The sequence below is a fragment of the Somniosus microcephalus genome, chromosome 18 (assembly GCF_052327205.1).
Source record: "Somniosus microcephalus isolate GS21.2 chromosome 18, FLI_Smic_1.0, whole genome shotgun sequence".
Lineage (NCBI taxonomy): Eukaryota > Metazoa > Chordata > Chondrichthyes > Squaliformes > Somniosidae > Somniosus > Somniosus microcephalus.
This window is the reverse complement of record NC_141004.1, coordinates 58004028-58030450: the sequence shown is the minus strand read 5'-3', so window position 1 is coordinate 58030450 and position 26423 is coordinate 58004028. Positions and strand designations below refer to the sequence as shown.

The 26423-nt window shown below is 48.0% G+C and overlaps 2 protein-coding genes across 2 annotated transcripts in view; one reads left to right on the top strand and one right to left on the bottom strand.

Annotated features, from left to right (window-relative positions):
- pacsin1b (protein kinase C and casein kinase substrate in neurons 1b) overlaps nucleotides 1–26423 on the top strand; it is a 251730-nt gene that overhangs the window by 23474 nt on the left and 201833 nt on the right. The window lies entirely within an intron of this gene.
- Nucleotides 1326–10093, bottom strand: LOC147105296 (uncharacterized). The gene is made up of 3 exons (XM_086011796.1): nucleotides 9998–10093; nucleotides 2938–3100; nucleotides 1326–2778 (listed from the first exon to the last, which is right to left on the bottom strand). Exons 1-3 carry the CDS (start codon nucleotides 10091–10093, stop codon nucleotides 1724–1726), a joined length of 1314 nt encoding a protein of 437 aa, XP_085867922.1. The 3' UTR covers nucleotides 1326–1723.

The window sequence follows — 26423 nt, the reverse complement described above, 5'->3', positions numbered from 1 at the left end:
CAACCAGCGCGGGCCCCAGGAGGCGCAAATTAAAGGGGACGTACCCTCCAGTATAAAGCCCAGCCATTTTTCAGCAAACACTCTTGTGCAACGCATTTCTGGACACACAACAAGGAGGATAGCTAACTGGTTTCAAGCAGCAACAGCTCAGGTATTTTTGGACTCAGGCCAGAGCGCTGCAAGTGGCCTTTTGGAAATTTGACTATTTGCCAGGATTTGATGGGGGTTGCATGGGGTGCCAACGCGGAGCTGCAGCGCCATGTCCGTAGGGCTCGCAGACGCATTGTGAGAGGGGCAGCCCTGGCTAGAGGCAGAGGGGGCTACAGGCGTCGGCCACGTAGGCCTTACCCAGTCAGGCTATACCGCCAGCAGCGCTCCTACCTAAACATGAGTGCCGCGCGATGTGTTAGAAGGCTCCGATTCCGAAAGGAGGTGATTGCAGAGATCTGCCACCTGCTTCGCAGAGATCTGCGTCCAAAGCTCAGGTGCAGGACGTCTCTGTCGGTGGAAGTGAAGGTGACGGTGGCATTGAACTTCTATGCCACCGGCTCCTTCCAATCCGCTGCTGGGGACATAGCAAACATCTCCCAGTACGGCGCGCATCGCTGCATCCGCCAGGTGACCGAAGCACTGTTCAGAAGGAGAAGCCAATTCATCTCCTTCCCCATGGCCCTGCAGAGCCAGCATCAGCGCGCCTTGGGATTTGCAAGACTCGGGGACTTCCCCTTGGTGCAGGGCGCCATTGACTGTACGCATGTGGCTTTGCGGGCCCCTCTGGAGCATGGCGAGCAGTATCGCAACAGGAAGGGCTACCATTCTCTGAATGTGCAGCTGGTGTGTGACCACAAGCAGCGCATCATGGCTGTCAATGCCAGCTTCCCAGGCAGCAGCCACGATGCGTTTATCCTGCGGCAGAGTACTGTGCATGACATGTTCGAGGCGCAGCATCCCCCAAAAGGATGGCTACTCGGGGACAAAGGCTATCCTTTGTGTACTTGGCTCATGACCCCGCTCCGCGCGCCCAGGACCGCTGCTGAAGAGGCCTACAACGAGAGCCATCAAACCACCCGCAACATCATCGAGCAAACTATTGGGGTCCTCAAGCAGCAGTTCCGCTGCCTTGATCGCTCCGGAGGAGCTCTGCAGTATTCGCCGGACCGGGTCTCCCAATTTGTGGTAGTTTGCTGCATGCTACACAACCTGGCTATCCGCAGGACTCAGGCACTGCCACCTGACGTTGGAGCAGCACCTCAGGAGGAGGAGCAGGAGGAGCAGGAGGAGGAGCAGGAGTACGTTCCCAGGAGGGAGCGACCAGGGCCAAGGGCCGCGCGACGCCACCTTATTACACGTTACTTCTAAGCCCCCTGTCAGGGAATGCCTTGTGGCCATGAGGGAAGATGAATGCAGCCGCTCCGCAAGCCCTCAGCCGGCGAAGCCACCAAACACTAACAAGAACAACCATGGAGACTGTATGAATAAAGATAATTATTTATTACACAAAAATGAATACCCCTTCCCACATGAATCCCCAAAAACAATCAACGGGCCCCACAAAAAGCCCAACAAACGACTCACTCCCACAAACTGGGGAGGAGTAGCTCCACATTTGTACAAACCTGGCCTCAACCTCGGCCTTAACACAAAAAATAAGCCCACGAACCAAACAACCATGGGCAAAAGAAAGATGGCCACCGCCATATAAAACGAAAGCTGGCCACACCCTCTACTGAGTGGCCCGCGAGAGCGAGACCTTGTCCAGCCTTTTGCCTCCCCTGCCCGGCCTGCTGCTCCTTTGCAAGCTCTGCCCAGTGGCTGCTGCGAGGCTGGGGGAAGGCGCCTGAGGCTCAGATGTCCTTCCGCCAGATGCCGCTGGGGGGCGGCCTACACGGCCTTTGGGCATCGAGGGGCCGGCTGCTGAGTGGCGCAGCTGAGCCTGGCCAACATCAGCTCCAGCCGCTTGCCCTTGACGCCCCAGTGGGGGAGTGGCGGCGACGGATGGCGCAATGTGGGCAAGCTGGCGTCTGGGATGCGCTGGCTGGTGCTGTGGCGCGCTGGCACTCGGCCGGGCCCGCACTGCAAGATCCGCAACAATCAGCCGAGGGGCGGCTCGCTGGGATGCTCCAGCGCGGCGGCTGCCCTGGCGATGCCTGCCTGAGACAGCGCGTGTGGCAGCAGTGAGTGCCCCTGTTGTCCTGGTGTGCGCCCGCATCACACCCGCCAGGGTCTTGACGGCATCAGTGAGCATGCGGCCACTCGCGGCAGTTGATGCCCCGAACTCGCGCACACTGGTCGCCAGCGACTCGATGGCCTCAGGCATGCGCCCCACCACGCTCATGAGCTCCGTGTGGCGCCGGTCCGAATCCTCGGCCATCTTGTCCAGCTTCCGCGCCTCCTCCGAGGTGAAGGTGTCCGGACTGGAGTCGGGACGCTCCCGCTGGGGAGCAGGGGACCGAACTAGGGGAACCTTGCCACGTTGGTGGCGGCGAGTGTCCCGATCAACTGCACTCCCCTCTGATCCTTCCCCCCTTTGGGGGGAAGGCCGCGGCCCACGCGCACGGCTCCTGGGTGGCTGGATGCCACTGGTCCCAGAAGCTGCAATCCACTGCGACAGTTGGTCCAGGCACTCGTCCAGTGAGGACGTGTCAATCATTTCGTCCTCTCCTGCGGGACCTGAGTGTTCCCCTGATGGTCCGGCTTGCTCTTGCTCCTCCTCCTCCTCCTCCTCCTCCTGCTCGGAGGGGCTGTCACTGGCAGCTTCAGGGTCCTGGTCGTCACCAGCTGAAAGCAGGAATGCACAAGAGTAGCTTCAGAGTGAGGAGACGGCGTCAGCGAGGGAGTTAGGACTGGTGGCATTCAGCGCATTGGTGGGACAGTGGCAAAGGAGGTAGCTCGGATGCGCAAGTGTGACGCGAGAGGGCCAAAAGGCGAGGTCCTTACCATTGCCGGGCAGTGGAGGGTCGGCTACTCCACACGCTGTGGGCACGATCAGCCGGGCTCCCATGAGCCCACACACGCGCTCCTCCAGGCGAGTGAGCTTCTGCAGCTTGGCGCGGCCTCCCCTGGTCCTGGCACGGGCCTGGCGATTATAGGCAACTTTAGCCTGCAAGAGAAAGGACGGGCTGTAAGTACGGAGTGTAGCCCTGATGTAGTGTGCACTGCCTCCCATGGTGGAATAGCTTGGCCAGAGTGTAGCCCTGATGTACTGTGCACTGCCTCCCATGGTGGAATAGCTTGGCCAGAGTGTAGCCCTGATGTACTGTGCACTGCCTCCCATGGTGGAATAGCTTGGCCAGAGTGTAGCCCTGATGTACTGTGCACTGCCTCCCATGGTGGAATAACTTGGCCAGAGTGTAGAGTGCAGAATGGGCAATTGATGCTCATGACTGTCCCAAAGCTGCTGGCTGAGGGCTGGCCATTAGGACTTTCAGCTCCCTTTGCCCATCATGTCAGGTGTACATGCAAGAATGAGGAGGAGACTGGAAAGGGTACTCACCCTGACAATCCTGGTCAGGTCGTTGTATTTTTTACGACATTGTTTGTGGGTCCTGGGGGCATCGCCGCTGAACGTCACCCTGTTGGCGATCTGCTTCCAGGCTCTGGTGTAATCTTGGTGGTTCGGATTCCTCCCAGTCTCTGGGAACAAGATCCTGCGCCTCTTCTCCAGAGCTGTCACCATTATTTCCAGATCACCCGCTGAGAAGCGCAGGGCGCGCTCACGGGCCTTCTCTGGCGTTGCCATGACTCCCTGGGGCTGAGCAGCAGTGTTGAGGCCTCTTTGCAAAGCTGCAGTGTGCAGGGCGTGGCAGCAGACCAAATCGTCCCTTCCCCCTTTAAGAGCTGGTCGGCGCCACGGGGTCTGCTGTCAATCAAAACATGACCGCACCCGCGCTGCGCCCCGCCTCGGCGCTATCCCTCTGCACCGCCGGCTTAGCGCCTAAAGATAGTAGTGGAACGCCTCTTTTAGCGCTCCACCAACCTCTTAGGGCGAAGCCACTGAATTTCCGGCAAGGGGGCGCAACTTTGGGGCGGGCGCTAACTTCGGGCGGGCGCTAACGTTAGCGCCCCAAAACTGGCTATACTGAAATTCTAGGCCGTAGTGTTTAAAGGGAAGTAAGGTCCCTAGTGTATTTAGTATTCTTTAATTTAAAGGGAGTAAATTAAGGGTAGGACATGGCAGCTCGGCAGTGTGGAGTGCTCCTCCTGTGCTATGTGGGAAGTCAGGGACACTTTAGGTGTCCAGGGCAAACACATGTGCAGGAAGTGTCTCCAGCTGCAGCTACTCGAAATCCGCGTTTCGGAGCTGGAGCTGCGGCTGGAGTCACTGTGGAGCATCCGCGAAGCTGAGATCTTCGTGGATAGCACGTTTAACAAGGTGGTTACACCGCGGGTAAAGAGTGCACAGGCAGATAGGGAATGGGTGACCACCAGACAGAGTAAAAGAACTAGGAAGGTAGTGCAGAAGTCCCCTGGGCCCATCTCCCTCTCTAGCAGATTTTCCGTTTTGGATACTGATGGGGGAGATGGTTTCTCGGGAATGCAGCAAGAGCCAAGTCCGTGGCACTAAGAGTGGCTCAGCTGCACAGGAGGGGAGGAAAAAGAGTGGGAGAGCAATAGTGATAGGGGATTCTATCGTAAGGGGAACAGATAGATGTTGCTGTGGCCGCAGACGTAACTCCAGGATGGTATGTTGTCTCCTTGGTGCCAGGGTCAAGGATGTCACTGAACGGCTGCAAGGCATTCTGAAGGGGGAGGGCGAACAGTCAGAGGTCGTGGTTCACATTGGTACCAACGACATGGGTAGAAAGAGGGATGAGATCCTGCAACAAGAATTTAAGGAGCTCGGTAGCAAATTAAAAAGCAGGACCTCAAAGGTTGTAATCTCTGGATTACTCCCGGTGCCACGTGCTAGTGAGTATAGGAATAGGAGGATAGAGCAGATGAATGCGTGGCTAAAGAGTTGGTGCAGGAGGGAGGGCTTTAGTTTCCTGGGTCACTGGGTCTGCTTCTGGGGAAGGTGGGACCTGTACAAGTCGGACGGGTTGCACCTGAACCGGAACGGGACCAACATCCTTGCGGGGAGGTTTGCTAGTACTGTTGGAGGGGGTTTAAACTAACTTGGCAGGGGGATGGGATACAGAGTGGAGCTATAGTAGGGGCGATGCACAGCCAAATATAGAGGAAAAAACAAGTCAGCCTGGAAGGCAGAGCAAATATGTAACAGCACAAGGGAGTATGGCAAGGCTGGATGGCATTTATTTTAATGCAAGGAGTCTTGTGAGTAAGGCAGATGAATTGAAGGTGTTGATGAACACATGGGAGTATGATATTGTTGCTACCACAGAGACATGGTTGAGGGAGGGGCAGGACTGGCAGCTCAATATTCCGGGGTATAGAATCTTCAGGTGAGACAAAGGGGGGTGTAAAAGAGGAGGGGGTGTCACAATATTAATCAAGGAGTCAGTTACTGCTGTAAGGAGGGATGATATCTTAGCAGGTTCCTCTAATGAGGCCATATGGGTAGAACTTAAAAACAAAAAGGGGGCAAGCACTTTGCTGGGAGTGTACTATAGGCCCCCAAACAGTCAGAGGGAGATAGAGGAACAGATATGTAGGCAAATCTCAGAGAAGTGTAGAAATAATAGGATAATAATAGTAGGGGATTTCAACTTCCCCAATATTAACTGAGATAGTCAGAGAGTGAAAGGCTTAGAGGGTGCGGAATTCTTAAAGTGCATCCAGGAGAGCTTTTTGAGCCAGCATGTAGAAAGTCCTACAAGAGAGGGGGCGGTACTGGATCTAATTGTAGGGAATGTAGCCGGGCAAGTGTTAAGTGTTAGTAGGAGAGCATTTTGGTGACAGTGACCATAATTCGGTGAGATTTAAGGTAGTCATGGAAAAGGACAAAGATGGACCGGAAATAAAGGTTCTAAATTGGGGGAAGGCCGATTTTAATATGATAAGGCAGGATCTGGCCAAAGTGGACTGGGATCAGCTACTTGTAGGAAAATCCACATCAGAGCAGTGGGAGTCTTTCAGAAAGGAAATAGAGAGAGTACAACGCCAACATGTTCCCATAAAGGTCAAGCGTGGGACCAACAAGCCCAGGGAACCCTGGATGTCAAGGGATATACGAGAATGGATTAGGAAAAAAAGGGAGGCTTTTGGTAGATACAAAGGACTAAAAACAGTGGAAGCCATAGAGGAGTACAGAAAGTGCAGGGGGGTACTTAAAAAATAAATTAGGAGAGTGAAGAGGGGGCATGAAAAAACACTGGTGGGCAAAATAAAGGAAAATCCCAAGGTGTTTATAAGTATATTAAAGGCAAGAGGATAACCAGGGAAAGAGTAGGGCCCATTAGGGACCAAAGTGGCAATCGAGAAGTATCCCAGGCTGCTGTGTGAGGCAAGGGAGAAGATTGCAGCGTCTTTGACACAAATTTTCAGAACCTCTCTGGCCACAGGGGAGGTGCCAGAGGACTGGAGAACAGCTAACGTAGTACCATTATTCAAGAAGGGTAGTAGGGATAAACCAGGGAATTACAGGCCAGTGAGCCTAACATCAGTGGTAGGGAAATTATTGGAAAAAATTCTGAGGGACAGAATTAGTCTCCACTTGGAGAGGCAAGGATTAATCAAGGATAGTCAGCATGGCTTTGTCGGGGAGATCATGTCTGACCAATTTGATTGAATTTTTTGAGGGGGTGACTAGGTGTGTGGATGAGGATAGTGCAGTTGATGTGGTCTACATGGACTTCAGTAAGGCTTTTGACAAAGTCCCGCATGGGAGACTGGTCAAAAAGGTAAGAGCCCATGGGATCCAGGGCAACTTGGCACATTCATTGAATCCAAAATTGACTTCGTGGCAAGAAGCAGAGGGTGATGGTCGAAGGTTGTTTTTGCGACTGGAAGCCTGTGTCCAGTGGTGTACCGCAGGGTTCGGTGCTGGGTCCTTTGCTGTTTGTAGTGTACATTAATGATTTAGATAGGAATGTAGGAGGTATGATCAGTAAGTTCGCAGATGACATGAAAATTGGTGGGGTGGTAAATAGCGAGGCGGGAAGCCTCAGGCTACAGGACGATATAGATGGGTTGGTTAGATGGGCAGAACAGTGGCAAATGGAATTTAACCCTGAAAAGTGTGAGGTGATGCATTTTGGGAGGACTAACAAGGCAAGGGAATACACAATGAATGGTAGGACCCTAGGAAGGACAGAGGATCAGAGGGACCTTGGTGTGCATGTACATAGATCCCTGAAGGCAGCAGGACAGGTAGATAAGGTGGTTAAAAAGGCATATGGGATACTTGCCTTCATTAGTCGAGGCATAGAATATATGGACGGGGAGATTATGATGGAGCTGTACAAAACGCTAGTTAGGCCACAGCTGGAATACTGTCTGCAGTTCTGGTCGCCACACTATAGGAAGAATGTGATTGCATTGGAGAGGGTGCAGAGGAGATTCACCAGGATGTTACCTGGGCTGGAGCATTTCAGCTATAAAGAGAGACTGGACAGGCTGGGGTTGTTTTCCTTAGAGCAGAGAAGGCTGAGGGGGGACCTGATTGAGGTGTACAAAATTATGATGGGCATAGATAGGGTAGATAGAAAGGAACTTTTCCCCTCAGTAGAGGGGTCAATAACCAGCGGGCATAGTTTCAAGGAAAGGGTCAGGAGGTTTAGAGGAGATTTGAGGAAAAACTTTTTCACCCAGAGGGTGGTTGGAATCTGGAACTCACTGCCTGAAAGGGTGGCAGAGGCAGGAACCCTCAAAACATTCAAGAAGCATTTAGATGAGCACTTGAAACGCCATAGCATACAAGACTACGGACCAAGTGCTGGAAAATGGGATTAGAATAGATAGGGCTTGATGGCCGGCGCGGACACGATGGTCCGAAGGGCCTCTTTCTGTGCTGTATAACTCTATGACTCAATCAGTCGAGCGTTGGTGGTGGGGAAACTGAGAGAGATGTTAATCTGGGACAAAATTAATTGGCACTTGGAAAAATATGGGTTAATAAATGAAAGCAAGCACGGATTTGTTAAAGGCAAATCGTGTTTGACTAACTTGATCGTGTGCTTTGATGAAGTAATGGAGAGGGTGGATGAAGGTAGTACGGATGATGTGTATACGGACTTTCAAAAGGCATTTGAGAAAGTACCACATAATGGTTAGCAAAGTTGAAGGGATGGGATTAAAGGGGCAGTGGCTGCGTGGATGCGAAATTGGCTAAGGGACAGAAAGCAGAGCGTAGTGGTGAACGGCTATTTTTCAGACTGGAGGAAGCTGTGCAGTGGTGTTCCCCAAGGTTCCGTGTTGGGACCACTGCTCTTTTGATATATAACTCTATGACTCTATGCACGCTGTCATTAGGAGATGGGAATTTTCACTGTAGCAGTCTCCTAACATCTTTAATTGAGAACAAGTGCAAACTGCAAACCAATGTCAGTGTGATAGCTGAGCGTAAATGGAGCTTTGATTAGAAATATATCTGGACAATAATTACATAGTGGACCATCCTGCAAAAATAGGTTTCTGCCATTTTGTGGGGTTTCCATGGAGTTATGAAGGGCGACCAGGAGAATACCTGCAGAATTTCGGGGCCCGTTAGTCTTATACTGCACAATTGGAATAGTATGCATGCAGCACAGGAATCTCTCTGGTCTTATTTATATAAATCTGACAGACTATGCCCTCTGTGAAAGAGCATTAGCTGAACAATGTTTCTGTAATATCGTGCCAGTGAATCAATTTGAAAAGTCATGTACTAAAAATGTTACATGAATAAAGGTTGGCCTTCTCATGCATGTGCAATGTATTTTTAGCATATGTGCATTGATGCAGAAAGGTGAATAAAAGATTTTTGCATAATCTTGATGTTTATCATTCTTGTATATCAAACTTGAATTATATTTATCTCTCCTCCATATTTAACCTAAAGCACAAGCTGCAAGCCTCGCCTTCATTAAAAACCTGAAGATCTCTTTAGTTAAAAAATCATTTCTTCTATACAGAATGCAATATGCAAATCAGATTTGTTTAAAGTCCCTGGGTGAAGATAGCCTAAAATCTAATTTATTTTCAATAACATACTTGAAATATATTTACTTCAAATGGCACTCTTCTAATTGTTTTATTATTGAATTGAATTCTTTCCAAATATTTATTTATTTCAATGCCACCTTCTGTGGGCTTCCATATCTAATTTGGTTTGTGGCAAGACCACTGTGAATTGCCATTAATTTGGTTTCTGTGGTAGCTGCTATGGTTTTCTGTGACTGGAAGCACTGCTGATAACTGACATTATTTATTCCCAAGTTGCAGTGAACTTAATTTGAAGCTGTGGTGTGATATTCAGCTTAATGCAGCAGTGACAAACATTCATTTTGAATGACTATTAGAATTAGGTGTAGAAATCTCAGGGTAGATTTTCTGACTGGTGAAGCTCACATACAAATGCCTAACATGCATGTGTCACATTCTTCTTTGTACTCATTTAGACATGCGTTAACCCGTTTAAATATTTAAAAAAATTTTAAAGCGTTAACACCTGCCTACAAAATAACGCAGAGACGAATTGTGTGGCATTAATTTTGAATTGCTATAGCAAAGAGCTGGCACAGGTACAATGGGCTGAATGACGTTCTGTGCTGTAAATGTCTGGTTCTTTGGTTCCAAGTTCAAATTGCAGCAGATATAATGATAGAAATGACTGTTGACAATGCTAGCCTCTGAAGAATGTAATGGTGTCTGATTATTCTGGGAAACGTTGGTGTATGTTAGGTATGGTACTGCTTAATGTGCTCAACAGCTTTGGGATGTACATCAAGAGGTCAATTTTAACTCCGGACTTCCCAATCAAAACAGCCAGGAAGTCCACTGCTGGGGACCTGAAGAAACAGTCCCCGGCACTAAGGTAAGTGGTCAGGAGGGGGTTCAGGAGTGTATCACAGTTGGAGGGAATGGAGAGCAGCCCGAGGTAGGGAAGGCACAATGATACCTTCTGGTGACACTCCTGCTCTTCCTTGCCCACAAGGAAACTACAAAAAAATTTAAATGACTTGCCTTGCTGGGCCTCTTCTGACCCTGGATCCATTTCTTGACAGGTTTGGCCTGGCTGGGAAGCCACCACTGCTTCCCTGTGCAGGCCTGGGGTTAAGATTACAGTTGGGTCCCGATGAGATTTAAAGAAGGAACCCACCAGCTTCGGATGGGTGTCCTTGGCACCTGCAATTTAAAATTATAGTTGGCCATTCTGGGGCGGGAGGCCAGCGGGTAAGTTTTCCCAGCACGTCAGGCAGCATCTGCGGAGAGAGAGAAACAGAGTAACGTTTAAGGTCGATGACCTTTCGTCAGACCTGAAACGTTAACTCTGTTTCTCTCTCCACAGATGTTGCCTGACCTGAGTATTTCCAGCATTTTCTGTTTTTATTTCAGATTTCCAGCATCCGCAGTATTTTGCTTTTGTATTGGGTAAGTTTTCCCGCTTCATTCTAACTCTCTCCCTGCCCAGTTTCCAACGGACGAAGATAAAATTCCCCCTCTAGTTTCTTAAACTTTATTGCAAGGCACTTTAAAAAATAGCTCATGAAACTATCCGTTTTCCAGACCAAATGAAAATTTAATTTGTGTATTTTGAAAGAAATTGCACATCTCTCCACGGTAGAAGTACAGTATGAAACAGGAGCTCCTTTGGAACAACCTTTAGCTGCTGTCATTAAAACAGATAGGGGGGAAAATTGAGTTGGTTTGCGCCTCTCGTTAGCGCTCCCGGGGGGCGCTAATGGGGCGCAAATCCCCGGGCGCGGCGCCGCTACCGCCTCCCGCGAAATTAAGCCCCGCTTGCACCCCGGCAGCAAACTCCCCTTGCACCCCCTGACCTATCGCCAGACGATATGTCCGACAAGATCAGGGGGCATTTTTGCAGCGGCGCTACTTAAAGGGCAGGTGTCGGCAGCCATTTTTATTTTGGCCGACTGCCAGCACCTGCCCCCTTTCCCTTTATTATGCGGGGTGCCGGCCGTGATTGGGAGAGCCGGGCTGTTTTCACGGCACCCCGCTCCCCGGTGGTCCAGCAGGGCCCTGGTGCACGCAGCACTAGGCCCCTCCCCTTTAATCAGGGGCGGAGGCTTGCAATGACACAGCGCTATTGCATGTAGTGCCGTAAATTCAGTAGTAGCGCCCCAGGAAGGAGGTGGAGCGCTTCCAATAGCACCCCACCTCCTGCTTGGGGCGCTACTACTGAATTTACGGTGGAGGGGTGCTAACTTTTTCGGGGAGCTAAAATTCGCGCCCCGGCGACATTAGCGCCCCAAAAGGGGCACCACCCAATGTTTCCCCCTTAGTGATTAGTGACTGGGAAAATTTGGTCTGTTTTGGGATTATTGTTCCAGACAACCCACTACTAGAGTATTACAGAGTCTCTAATAATGGATTTTGTAAAGTAGAATATTGTGTAACTGACATCACATAAGACAATAAATGTTGTTTATTGAAATACCACTTTTCACATAAGGATCTCACTGCATGAATATACTTTGATAAAGACCAGTAACAGCAATAAAAACATACCTTCCCTCAAGAAGAGAATCTGTATTCTCTAAGGGGAAGAATTCCGCAGTAATTTTAAATATGTGTATGAAGAATGTGTTTATGATTTCGCTGAACAGCAGAAATCTTCCCTCCACAGTGCCTAATCTTCTCCACCTTTCTTGGCCATAGAGATTATTCTGCAGCAGGACTAGTGCAAATCCTATCCAGTTCTCCAGTTATGTAATGTGCTTGCGTACAAAGGGTTTGGTCAGAGCCACATGAATCTATTAGTTTGGTGAGAGGGGTGTCATCAACCACACAGCTAGTTGGTAGTATTTGTTAGTGAGATCAACCATTTAGCCCAATTGGAGTTATTTATTGGGGCGATCATCTATTTTCCGGCTGGAGATATATGTTGGGGAAATCATCCAATTCCCAGCTGAAGGCATTTGTTGGGGAGACCAGCCATTTAGCCCAACTGGAGGTATTTGTCTAGCCAATTTCCTAGGCATAGCGGAGACACTATGTGAACTGCTTTCTTTCCAGGTTTATATCATGGGTCCTTGAAGTCGTAATTGTATTAGCAAATGGTGGATGATGACTGCCTCTCCAGACAAATATAATTTGGTAATTGTCCATGCTACTCTTGTGCAGCACCATGGTGATGGGGTAGGGGTTAACTTGTAGGGGTTGATTTTCAGTGAGGCAGGCTTTTAGGCGTGCGGGGGGCTAAAATCCCGAATTCGGGGGTCCCGACACCATCCCGCCCAAAACCCGCCTCCATGTAAGTTTCAAAGGAGGCGGGTACCCGCCCCGCACTGGGACCCGCCGACCCGAGGCGGGAAGGGATTAGTGCCAATTAACTGCCTGTTAACAGGTAGTTAACAGGCAGTTTTTAGCCTAGTCTCTATTTTGAAAGTTGTCGTGTGGGATTCCCGACGGCTCCAAACCACGCCAGGTTAGAGGAGTCGGGCCGTCGGGTTGAAGGACTTGGAGGGGTCAAGATGTCGGTGTTCAGGTGAGTGATGGGTGCATGAGTGCAAAGGTAAGTGTGTTTGGTGTGTCTAAAGTGTGTAAAGAAGTTTAAATTACCTGTACTTAACTTTACAGCCTTCCTTCCTCTAGGCTTCGGGAGTCCATCGTCTAACCGGCACAGAAAGCAGAATGGCTGCGATCTGTCAAAAGTGATAGCCTGCAGCTTTCAGTGCCGGCGAGATTTCTAACTGAGTCTGCGTAGAAGGACTCAGGTTAGAAGTAAGACTGTCAGTGTTTGACAGCTTCAAGCAGCTGTGAAACACTGATATTTCATCTGTCAACACGTCTTGACAGATGAAATTTCAGTCTGTGACGTCACCTGTTGCCGGGTGGCCCTTAATTGGCCTGCTGAGCCCTGCTGGGCGGGCTCAACAAGGTCAATCAAGCGAAAATCGTTGGCCGCATCTCGATGGAGGCGGGACTACAACCCGAAAGTTGTAGTCCCGCTTCCTTCCCGACCTCTGAATGAAAATCCAGCCCGTAGAGTCAGGATGGTAAGAATCAAACCTTTGTTATTGAATTTTTGAAAAATGATATTGTTGCATGCTTGATTTGCTCAGATTTTTAATAGGTTTCCTCTGTAGCAGACTTCAATGTCTCAATAACTTCCTGGAATTTCATTTAGTGGGGTTTGAACATCCCTATCACTCCCTTTACGTTACTGAGGCAAGAGCCTTTTTCAGCTGAGAGGAATGTATAAAGCTCTTGATTTCTGCCATGTATTAAAGTTGGGATTGGCAAACCATGTACCCTGATCTAAGTAAAGTACACAAAGTATCACTTAGGGCTCGATTTTGCCAGGCCAGAGGAGGTGGGATTGGAGGCATGTGAGATGTTAAAATCGCAAAAAAATGCCATGCGGGCCCGATCCCGCCTCCATCCTGCCTCCGAGCAATTTTCCCAGAATCGGGGTTTCAGACCCCGTTTCCATCCCGCCAGAGGCAGGATAGGCCCTTAAGACCCTTAACAACCACTTAATTGCCTCTATAATCCAATTTTGAGGGGCCTTTCTGATTTTTAGATATTTCACCCATCCTACTCGCCTCCTCTGCAACATGCCAGTTAATGCTGGCGGCCTCACAAGTGGATTGCTTAGTAACAGCTGCAGCTCCACCATTAAAAAGGAGTTTTCAGCAATCATCATTTTCAGGTGGCAAAACTTTGTTGTCTCCGGTCTGGGGGAACTTTTAGCGGCCTACTCATTGTTGTGGAAGGTTGGAGCCTGAGACCCATCTCCAGTGTGACCTCCTGGGAAACTCCTCTCCCCACCTTGACTGAGCGCTTCCTCAACTCATAGTCATAACGGCACAGAAGGAGGCCATTCGGCCCATCGAGTCCATGCCGGCTCTCTGTAGAGCAATCCAGTCAGTCCCATTCCCCCGCTCTATCCCCGTAGCCCTGCAAGTTTATTTTCAAGTGCCTATCCAGTCTCCCCTTGAAAACATTGAGTGTCTCCGCCTCCACCATGTCCGTCGGCAGCAAATTCCAGGTCATCGTCACTCGCTGTGTAAAAAAGTTTTTCCTCACATCTCCCCTGTATCTCTTGCCCAAAACCTTGAATCTGTGTCCCCTAGTCCTTGTACCATCAACTAGTGGGAACAGCCTTTCCCTGTCTAGCCTATCCAAACCCATCATAATCTTGTACACCTCTATCAAATCACCCCTCAACCTCCTTTGCTCTAATGGAAACAAATCCAGCTTCTCCAACCTGTCTTTGTAGCTAAGATCCCACATCCCCGGAACCATTCTGGTAAATCTCCTCTGCACCCTCTCAAGTGCCTTCACATCCTTCCTAAAGTGCGGTGACCAGAACTGGACGCAATACTCCAGTTGTGGCCTAACCAGCGCTTTATAAAGATTCAGCATAACTTCTCTACTTTTGTCCTCAATACCTCTATTTATGAAGCCCAAGATCCCATATGCTTTGTTAACCACTCTCTCAATATGTCCTGCCACCTTCAGGGACATAGAAACATAGAAGATAGGAGCAGGAGTAGCCCATTCGGCCCTTCGAGACTGCTCCGCCATTCAATGAGATCATGGCTGATCATCCAAATTCAGTACCCTGTCCCTGCCTTCTCCCCATATCCCTTGATCCCTTTAGCCTTAAGAAATATATCCAACTCCTTTCTGAATATATTTAATGAACTGGCCTCCACCGCCCTCTGTGGCAGAGAATTCCACAGGTTCACCACTCTCTGGGTGAAGAAATTCCTCCTCATTTCAGTCCTAAATGGCTTACCCCTTATCCTTAGACTATGACCCCTGGTTCTGGACTCCCCGGCCATCATAAACATCCTTCCTGCATCTAGTCTGTCCAGGCCTGACAGAATTTTATAGGTTTCGATGAGATCCCCTCTCAATCTTCTAAACTCCAGTGAGTATAAGCCCAATCGACACAATCTCTCCTCATACGTCATTCCTGCCATCCCAGGTATCAGCCTGGTGAATCTTCGCTGTACTCCTTCCATGGCAAGAACGTCCTTCCTCAGGTAAGGCGACCAAAACTGCACACAATACTCAAGGTGCGGTCTCACCAAGGCCCTGTACAGCTGTAGCAAGACATCCTTGTTCCTGTACTCGAACCCTCTTGCTACGAAGGCCAACATACCATTTGCCTTCTTAACCGCCTGCTGCACCTGCATGCTTACCTTCAGCGACTGGTGCACAAGAACACCCAGGTCTCTTTGCACTTACCCTTCTCCCAATCTATTGCCATTCAAATAATAATCTGCCTTCCTGTTTTTGCCACCAAAGTGGATAACCTCACATTTATCCACATTATAGTGCATTTGCCATGTTTCTGCCCAATCACCCAATCTGTCCAAATCGTACTGGAGTTTCTCAACATCCTCCTCACAGCTTACCCTCCCACCCAGCTTTGTGTCGTCTGCAAATTTGGAGATATTACATCCAATTCCCTCGTCCAGATCATTAATATATATTGTGAACAGCTGGGGTCCTAGGACCGATCCTTGCGGTACCCAATGAATGGTAAGACCCTAGGCAAGACGGAGGGTCAGAGGGATCTGGGTGTGCAAGTACACAGATCCCTGAAGGCGGCGGAACAGGTGGATAAGGTGGTAAAAAAGGCATATGGGATACTTGCCTTCATTAGCCGAGGCATTGAATATAAGAGCAAGGAGGTTATGATGGAGCTGTATAAAACACTGGTTAGGCCACAGCTGGAATACTGTGTGCAGTTCTGGTCGCCACACTACAGGAAGGATGTGATCGCGTTGGAGAGGGTGCAGAGGAGGGGGGACATGATTGAGGTGTACAAAATTATGAGGGGCATAGATAGGATGGATGCTGAGGAGCTTTTTCCCTTAGTAGAGGGGTCAATAACTAGGGGGCATAGATTCAAGGTAAAGGGCGGGAGGTTTAGAGGGGATTTGAGAAAGAACTTTTTCACCCAGAGGGTGGTTGGAGTCTGGAACTCACTGCCTGAAAGGGTTGTGGAGGCAGGAACCCTCACAACATTTAAGAAGCATTTGGATGAGCACTTGAAATGCCATAGCATACAAGGCTACGGACCAAATGCTGGAATATGGGATTAGATTAGACAGGGCTTGATGGCCGGCGTGGACACGATGGACCGAAGGGCCTCTATCCGTGCTGTATAACTCTATGACTCTATGACTCTACCCCACTAGTCACTGCCTGCCACTCGGAAAACGACCCGTTTATTCCAACTCTCTGCCTTCTGTCCGCCAACCAGTTCTCTATCCAAGTCAATACCTTGCCCCCAATCCCATGTGCCTTAATTTTGCACGCTAATCTCTTATGCGGGACCTTATCGAAAGCCTTCTGAAAGTCCAAATACACCACATCCACTGGTTCTCCCTTATCTATCTTACCAGTTTCATCCTCAAAAAATTCCAGTAGATTAGTCAAGCATGATTTACCTTTTGTAAATCCATGTTGACTTTGTCCGATCCTGTCACTGCTTACCAAGTGCTCTGCTATTACATCTTTTATAATAGATTCTAGCATTTTCCCCACTACCGATGTCAGGCTTACCGGTCTATAATTCCCTGCTTTTTCTCTACCACCTTTTTTGAATAGTGGGGTAACATTAGCTACCCTCCAATCCATGTTCCAGAGTCTATTGAGTTCTGGAAGATGACCAGCAATGCATCTACTATTTCTAGGGCCACTTCCTTAAGTACCCTGGGATGTAGATTATCAGGCCCTGGGGATTTATCGGCCTTCAGTCCCATCAATTTTCCTAACACCATTTCCCTACAAATACTGATTTCTTTCAGTTCCACCCTTTCATCAGGCCCTATGTTCCCCGGCATCTCTGGGAGGTTATTTGTGTCCTCCTTTGTGAAGACAGAACCAAAGTATGAATTTAGTTGGTCTGCCATTTCTTTGTTTCCCATTATAAATTCCCCTGATTCTGACTGCAAGGGACCTACGCTTGACTTCACCAATCTTTTTCTCTTCACATATCTATAAAAGCTTTTACAGTCAGTTTTTATGTTCCCTGATAGCTTACTCTCATATTCTATTTTCCCTTTCTTAATTAATCCCTTTGTCCTCCTTTGTTGAATCCTAAACTGCTCCCAATCCTCAGGATTATTGCTTTTTCTGGCCAATTTATATGTCCTCTCTTTGGATCTTATGCTATCCCTAATTTCCCTTGTTAGCCACGGTTGAGTCACCTTTTTTGTTTTATTTTTATGCCAAACTGGGATGAACAAATTCTGTAGCTCATCCATTCGGTCTTTGAATGTTTGCCATTGCCTATCCACCGTCAACCCTTTGAGTGCCATTCCCCAATCAATCCTACCCAACTCGCTCCTCAGACCATTGTAGTTTCCTTTATTTAAATTTAGGACCCTAGTCTCTGAGTCAACTACTTCATTCTCCATCTTAATGAAGAATTCGATCATATTATGATCGCTCAGACCCAAGGGGCCTCATACAACAAGATTGCTAATTAATCCTTTCTCGTTACATAATACCCAGTCTAAGATGGCCTGATCTCTGGTTGGTTCCTCGACATATTGGTCCAGGAAACCATCCCGTAAACACTCCAGGAATTCCTCCTCCACAACTGAGGTATATACCAGAAGCATGGGAACCATTTATTTCCTTTCCTCCTGGACATCAGATTCGGGCGAAGACCAGCCGCGGCAGCAGCAGAACCCTGAATAACAGCAGCACCAACAGCAGGAGCAACAACAGGAGCGCCAAGCTGCTGCTCACCCACCTGAAACTGCACAGGCCAGAAGGCGCCAGAGCGCGACCACATTGCTGCCCGGGATGCAAGGGACGCACTCATCTTGGCCAGATTTGCTTAGCCTGCACAATCAAACACTTTTGTCTCGCACCTGCTTACCAGAGCATCGACAATGGACAAGAACCTGCGGATTCCCATCACTCTGACCACCATACTGACAATTGTAAGTCGCTCTAAGCCCTCAATGTGGAAGTCTCATTTGCAAAATGACACAGGCCACAACTTCAACAGTTTGCCATCAGAAATTTTTATCACAACAAGCAACTGATGGCATTTCAAAAATAAACACAACATAACACCCAAGTGACTACCCTTGTGACTACTTGTGCATTATCTTCCTCTTACGCATGCTCCTACGTGGTGCTTCCCCTGTGGCTTCTGCAGATGTGGAGGCCCCTTGCTCACTTTCTTGCTGCTCCTGTCTCGACACCTTTGGCAGCCGTCCCCTGGGGTTGTGAACCTGTGAGGGCTCGGCAACAGTCTGCTGCTCCTACAGCTGTGCAGGGGATGAGACGCCCATCTCAGTTGGGTGAGGACTCTGGTGGGGCTCTGACCCGAGGGCTTTGCAGTGGCATGGTCGTGTGAGCGCTTGGAGAGGAGCCCCCACTTCCTTGTTGTCTGCTACCAACATCCCTCTCATGGGTCAGCCCCACTTCAGAGCTAGCAAGTTGCTTGACAACACCTTGCTGCACTTCAGGGGGACCATGAAGACCCGTTTCTGCACTGGAAGACCTACTCCAGAGGACTTCCGTGAAGGTCTGGTTTCTATGCTCAGTAGCTGACCATCGCTCCTCAAGAGATGCCAGTCTATTCTGAACAATGACCATGTTTTCAACACTCTGGCGACTTAGCTCCTCCATGGCCGTAGCCATCCTTTCCACGGAGGTTGACATCCTTTCCGTGGTGATGTGTTCATGCACCAGTGCCTCCGCAAAGGCTCTGCTCATGTTCGCGATGGACTCCTCCATTCGCTCCACACTCACAGCGACCCTGGAGACAAAACCTGCCAGAGACTCCTGCACCTGTTCCTGGAGTTCCAGCACCACTCTCCTTCTGGATGGACCCGGAGGCACAGGGTCGACATGCAGCTGAACTGAGCTGGCAGAGTCCTGCGCCCTCCGACGAGGACTCTCCACTGCTGTCCCTGTCTCCACCATCTGCTGATGCTCACTTGTGAGCTGTGATATATCAGGTGCCAACACTACTCTATCTCGCGAAGGTCCCACCGAGGTGTGAGTGTCTGCGCTGGTGCTAGGTGCGCTGAATTCTGCTGACGCTGCGCCCTCAGAGGTTGCAGCTTCCTCTGAGGAGTCTGGAAGCTCAGGCTCATCCTCCTGGACAGTGGGGACGAGGGCTCTCGATGGTCCTGTGGGGCAGTGAAGGAAAGAGTTAGAGATGTGAGGTCAAGGTTACATGCACATTGAGTTGTGCAGATGATCATAAGTCAATCTGTTAGAGCATCAGATTAGTATCAGTGACTCATGCAATGTCAATGAGAGAGATGCCAAACTATTCTATCACCAGCTTGCTGTGATGCGCTCATCTGTCCATCCCCCACTTGGGAATCCGCCTCGATCCTGGCGATTTCCAGGGCTGTCTCCTCCCAGGCGGTGAGCTGGGCTACTGAGGGTGGCCCTTCTCCTGTCATGGCTCTTTCCCTCTTATTGTGGGCTCTCTTTTCCTGCAATGAGGGACACAAGTGGAGTTTGCGTGAGAATGAAGGAGTGAGTGTAGCATAGATGCATAGAAGGAGACAAAAGGCCCTCCCTGTGTGTTGTTGTTGTTGCATCACAGTGATAGGGAGTGTGAGGGCTGCATGGTCGAATAGTTAAGTGAATGTGACCATAGAGAGAGGCAATGGGTACGGGTGCAGGGATGTAAGTGGGATGTGGAGGAAGAGGTTGGCCAAGCAGAGTACTTGTGAGGAGAGGCAATGGGGATCAGATTGAGGGTGATGGGAAAGTCATACTCACTTTTCCTGTGCGGAGAAGGTCATGAAACCTCTTCCTGCATTGCAGCCAGGTTCTGCAGCTCATCGATATGGAGTTGATCTCCTGGGCCACTTGCAGCCACACAGCTTTAGTCTACTGGGGTGGCTTTTTTCTCTCTGAGGAAGGGAAGAGCACCTTCTGATTAGATCTTGCTCCCTGCACCAGAGCTTGGAGGGAGGGCTCATCAAAGCGAGGTGCACACTTTTGCTTGCTGGTGGGCATGGTTGGTAAATGAAGTCCTTCATACAATTTCCAAAGCGTTTCCAGTCTCCAGAAGAAGCAGGGCTGCTTGCAGGCCTTAAATCCAACAGCATTGATGACGTCATCGGAGGCGACTTTCTGTATGAAAAGACTCATTGGGCCAGGGATTCCCACACGCTGGAAATCAATTGCCTAATTAGGGGAAAATCGCACTTTTTCAACACTTCACTTCGGAGTCGGGGTCCTGACACAATTCCCACCTGACATGCCCCAGCCCGCCCACACTGGCAAAATCGAGCCCTTAGTGTTTTTATTCGCATTCAGTGGACTGGGTGGCCCGGTTTGAACCCAGCCTAGACTAATGATATATAAAGGCTCTAAATGAAATGAGGATGGGTAGACTTAACCCAGTTACTGATGGATGTGTGCCCTATTCATGAAACTACACACAATTCATGGCAAATTGGTACATAACCCTGGGCACAGCTGATGCAGGAATTGGAAATACCCCATTGATGCAGTAGAAGTTGGTTCTGGGGCTAAACATGAGGGAACTTTGGGAAACTTTGCTCTACACTTGGAGTGCTTGATGCCGGTATTATCTAACAAACTGAACCTTGCTCATCCTCACGTTGATAGGCACAAAAATGCACCACCAAAAATAAATTTGGAGTTGATTTATTACTATAGCTGTGATTACTTTTAATGCATTGGGTTCCTTTTGAAATAGTGTATTCTATGGAGCTTCTTTATATAATGTTCTATTCTGTACTATTTTCATTGTAATGTACAATTCAGCTCATGCATTATACAGGATAAAGCTGAGATATTGCATGACAGTAATATACTGAAGAGTTCAAATGGAATTCTAAACCATGGTAGTGGCTTATCTGCATCACCTGAATCAAAGGTGTTTCTTTGTTCATGAAATGCACTCCAGCATGTGGACTTTGAGGAATTGGTTTAATTCTATCTTGTTTGCGATTTCAAGTGGGTGTGGTGGTGACGAGCAGTGACGGTTAACTCCTGCCACAAGTCCATATGACTTGAACTGTACCACATTGTTACTGGGTTATACTTCACTGTTTGTTACTAGGGCAATAGCATCTCTTTTTACTTAAATATATTTTTCTTAAATAAATTTGATATAGAAGTGTTGTTTCCCATTTGGCGATTACAGTTTGAGTTGCTGGGTACAGTTCTGCATGAGGTTGGCTAATGTTACTACATCTGGGATCTTGTTAGTCCATTCCACTGCCTTTTTTTGAGTTTTTTTCAACAAAGCATGTATTCTGGTCTCTTGCGCTCCACCGTTGGCGGCCATACCTTCAACTGCCTGGGCCTGAGGCTTTGGATTCCCTCCCTGAGTCTCTCCATCTCTCTACCTCTCTCTCCTCCTTTAAGACGCTCCTTAAAACCTACCTCTTTGACCAAGCTTTTGGTCACTTGTTCTAATATATCCTTATGTGGCTTGGTGTCAAATATTGTTTGATAACACTCCTGTGAAGCGCCTTGGGACGTTTTGCTATGTTAAAGGCGCTATATAAAAGAAAGAATTGCATTTATATAGTGCCTTTCATGACCACCGAACATCACAAAGCACTTCACAGCCAATGAAGAACTTTTGAAGTGTAGTCACTGTTGTAATGTAGGAAACGCGACAGCCAATTTGCGCACAGCAAGCTCCCACAAACAGCAATGTGATAATGACCAGATAATCTGTTTTTTAGTGATGTTGATTGAGGGGTAAATATTAATGCAAGTTGTTGTTGTGCTTCAAGATATTGGTGTGGATCAGGGTTCTGATGACTTTTTGGGGTCTTGGGTGGGAATGAGCTGAGAATAGAAGGGCTGCATCTGTGTGGTTGCCTTGTGCTGCCCCCATATCTTCTTTGTGACATATTGTACTGTAACTCTTGAGTGTTAGCATAAAATTACTAAAAGTCATTTTAAGCAAACCGTATGTTGAAAATAATTTAATTGGATGAAGTGCCTGTTGAAGTGGGAGCAGGCTAATGATTTAGTTTGGAGACTAGAGAAAATGAAACGCAGGATAATTCGGGAGTGTACCAGATACAACAGTCAAAGTTGGCAGTCTTGAACTGCATTATTTTGAGGTGATGCGGTAGAGAAGTACGTTGGAGCAGTGAGTCAATGGCTCTGAATTTGTGCTAGTAACACAATGGTATTCCCTCCCTTACGATGGAGTTTATGATCACCATCACATCGCTGTAAGGAACCCCTGGTTCATGGCAGTGTTGGGGAGGCGTAGAAGGCTGCTTGTTCCACCTTTTCAACTGGAATTGGTGAAAGGTGTGAAGCAAAAAGATAGAGGAATTACTGCTAGCAACAAAAAGGATGCATTATAACATGTTGCCTCCTAACTCTTCAGCCATAAATAAACACAGTAACTGTTGGAAAGCAGCGAGAGAGGAAAGATTTAAAAAAAAATCTGAATGGTGTTTGTGCATTTTATTTGTGGATCACACAATTGATGTTGCTCCATAGTTACTGTGTGATGAATTGAATATCCTGTAATTTTCAATAGTTTATCTTTGTGCGATGCCATTTAACTTAAGAATGGATTTCGTCATCTCAGCTGGAACTTATTTCTGTTGTTAAGTGTGTTAGCTGGAGTTACATCAACACACCATAATGTATCCTCTTTGTTGCTTACAGTCGTTCCTGTATACTTATCATTACAACCACTTGCTGTGCAGGATGGGCACTTTAGAGAGGTGTACATTTTTGATAAGAATCACTGAAGATATCTACAGTGTATTTTAAAGTAACTGGGCTGGGAAACCACTTTTGTTAATTCATCCAGAAGATTTGTTTTGCCTCTGTTTTTTCTCCTTCCCCACCCCGACCATCACCTCTCTCGAAGAAGCTGACTTGTGCTGGTATGAGATTCTAGACTTTCCATGGCTGCTGGTATTTTGCCTAAGTGGCCAATCCTCACGTGGAAACTTAGACGGTGAGTGTCAGCTGACAGGCTAGATAAATTTAGAAGGCATCACCGATGGTATGCTCTCCCAATATCTATTTATGCAGTCTTCCCAGTAGGGGTCAATAGATAGTGATCAGAAGCAGGACCCCCGACTGTTTTCTTTTCCTCCTTCCATAGCTCGGGTGCACTGAGATCAACTATAGCTTCCCTATTGCTGCCTCAGAGCTGAGATCAGCTCACTCAGTGCAGCTGGAGTATGGAAGCTGGGACCTTCCTGATCTGCATCACACTGCTTCGTACATTAACAACCGAGCCATCAGAGAGCGGATGGTCATTTTGTTATTTACTAATGTTTTTTTTAAATGTGTATGGCAGTATTCCAACCCTAGAATGGTGCACTGATGGAATGGAGCTAATTCAGTTTGGAAGGACGGTCTGCAAAGCAGTTTAACACTGTCGCTGTTGTGTTCTGGGTTATTATACATTTATGTACAATTGCACAAATATGGATTCAACACAGTGTACAATGTTAGACCATCTGACTCCTATAACTGTAAGTCTTAAAATTCTTTTGATATTCGTTCAGTGTCACCTATGTTTCTGCAGAGCAGTGGCACACCATCCAGCACCAAGACAGACTAACGAATAAGGTCTTATGGTGTATACTGGATGAGGAGCAAAGTGGGGTGGGGTAGTTTGTTTGTGTGTGTTTTTTTTAATAATTCAGTTCATAAAATGCCAAATTTCTTTTAATAAATGCCTAGTTACAAATCTTTTCATAGCTTGGTTTATCTGAAAGCCTTTTTGTAATTTCTTCACTAGTTCCTTTCTTATCTGCCCGCTGCAGAATAGCCTGCTGGAATTACAATGCCAATGTTCCAGTCTCTCCTATGCCACACCAAATAGACAACCCTAATTTTACAATTTAAAAGTAAAATATACACTTGGGTGTTGAGGATTTTCAAATAGAAATTAGGGCCTAAAAATTTGGTTGATATGTGCCTCCCGCTAGTGCCCTAAGAGGGCGCTAACGGGGGCGCAAAGCAACTAGCGTCTGGGCGCGGCGCCGCCAACGCCTCCTGCAAAATTCAGCGGCAGGTTAGCGGCGGCGGTAACCGTTAGCGCCCCGCGGCGCTGGCGATGACATCATCGCCGTGCACAGCACCTCGCTTGTGCCCCAGCCGCAATCTTCAGTAGCGCCCCCTGACTTACCACCAGACACTATGTCCAACGGGGTCAGGGGGGCCTACCTGCGGCCGGGGCGGCGCAAATTAAAGGGAGGCCATTTTTGTTGCTGGTTGCCTGCCAGCACCTGCTCCCTCTGCCGTCCCCGGCCTCCTCTGCAGCCCCCCCGCAAACTGCCGGCTGCGCTCCATGAGCCCGGCACTTCTCTTGAGTGCCGGGCTCTTTTGCCGGCACTCCGATCCCTGGTGGCCCAGTTGGGCCCTGGGTCCCCTCCCCTTTAATAAGGGGAGGAAGGCCTGCAGTACCATGGCGCACCGTGCTGCAGCGCATGGCACTGTGGCACGTAGCGCCGCGATATTCACTCGCATCGCCCCAAAGAGGAGGCGGGGCACTTCCTGTAGCGCCCCGCCTCTCTCTTGGGGTGCTACCGGTGAATTTCGGGTGCGGGGGTGCTAATTCTTTTGGGACACTAAAAGTAATGCCCTGGCGAAGTTAGTGCCCCAAAGGGGGCGCGACCCAATTTTTCCCCCGTGTTTTCACAAGTAGCGACACCAACATTTCTGACGTTGGAGGTTTACAAAATCCTGACTGCTTTCCGAAAACAACATATAAGGTGAGTTTAACCAATAGCTCAGCCCAACCAGATAAGTATGGTAACTTTTTTTTTAGAAGGGCAAAAATGCTGTTTGCTTATTTTCTTTCCCATGGCCCACGTCATAATCCAGTCAAGATGGGGGAATGTGACCTGTTCACAGGTGTTCAGCAGCGCTACTGTATAGTGGATGGTTGTAGGCATGTGTCCAAGTTCGATTCAGTCCCTCCCTGCCCGTCGTCTCAGATTTGTAAAATGGTTAGTAGAAGAAAGAATTGCATTTATAGAGTACCTTGTCATGTCTGTCAAATATTTCAAAGGGTTTCATGTACAATTAAATAATTTGAAGTGTAATGCCTGTTATGTAGGCAAAGACCTGCAGTGTGATTTGAAATATCTGCAGATTGTACACTGTGCCTGTAAAGCAGGTTGCACAGCTAAAAGCCCAGGGTCATGTGCTGCAAGATATAAAAATTCTATGCACACGTCTGTCCCGATCAGCTTTCAACATAACATTGATCATCTGGGTAGTCATGCTGTTGTATATCTCATGCAGACTGTTGCATTGAAATATGCTTTCCTTGCTGCATATTTTATTTTATAAATAAATGTGTGGTCCTGCACTACAGGAATAAAGGCAGTGAATTTTTCTTTAATTCTAATAGCTGAATCCTGCCCAAAGCATAGGATGTTTATTTTTGGATTTTCTGTTTGAAAAATCTGCGGCAATCTTTTTTTCTCTTTGTTGCCTTCTCTCTTTCTCTCCCATCCTGGGCCATATTTGTCCAGCTTGTCAAGCACCACAACAATCGATGGGTTTCTCACCAAGGCAATGGAAAATGAATTGCATTGACCTTTTTACTTGTGCTTCCAGTACCCCTTCTGACTGGCAGCTCAGTGCGTATGTACAAGGCTGTTGACATCCATTGTTATTTGCTAGTCCCTTCAGCTGGCGCCTAGGATCTGAAGCCTGAGAGGACACAGTGGAGTGGGCTGGAAAATAAAAATACAACACTGCTTTTACTTCCCGCCAAGATGATTTAAATATTTCTTTAAATGAGCATTTTGATGGATCTAGATTTTGAAGCCAAGATGGACACTGTAACCGCTAATAGTACGTCATACATCTTATTCATCGAGGAGCAACTGGTACTGTCATCCACTTCTTCTCATGGATAAAATGCAAAGCTACGGCTTATCCGTATACTAGAAGCTATTGTCAGTTTTCTTGAGATTTGTTTCACCTGTGTGAAATGTGTTCTTGCCGTACGTGTGGCTAAATGTTGATGGAATCTCACTTGCCCTGATGTAGATAGATTTTCCTAGTTGTGTACAGTCATGACCTGTGATGGTGCTTGTTTCAGAAGCATTATCTGCACTGGGCACAGATGGTTAAGATGATCCAGACAGCGGATATTGGATGCCCTGCAGGCAACAATGTGTTTAAGTATTAGCTAGCCCACGTGTGAACTGTTGTAAAATGTGGCATGGCTACTCAGAAGGTACCAATTCTGGGGATTCAGGACCATTTGTTAGGATCCAGGAATTATTTTAACCTAGCCAGGTTAATCTAACTCCTTGGTATCATTTGTGTTAGAAAAATAATTTTCCTGCATCTAGAAGCTTTAACAATTAACATATTTGCCACAGCCACAAACTTTTCGTGCCTCTCTCAGATTTCACACTGCA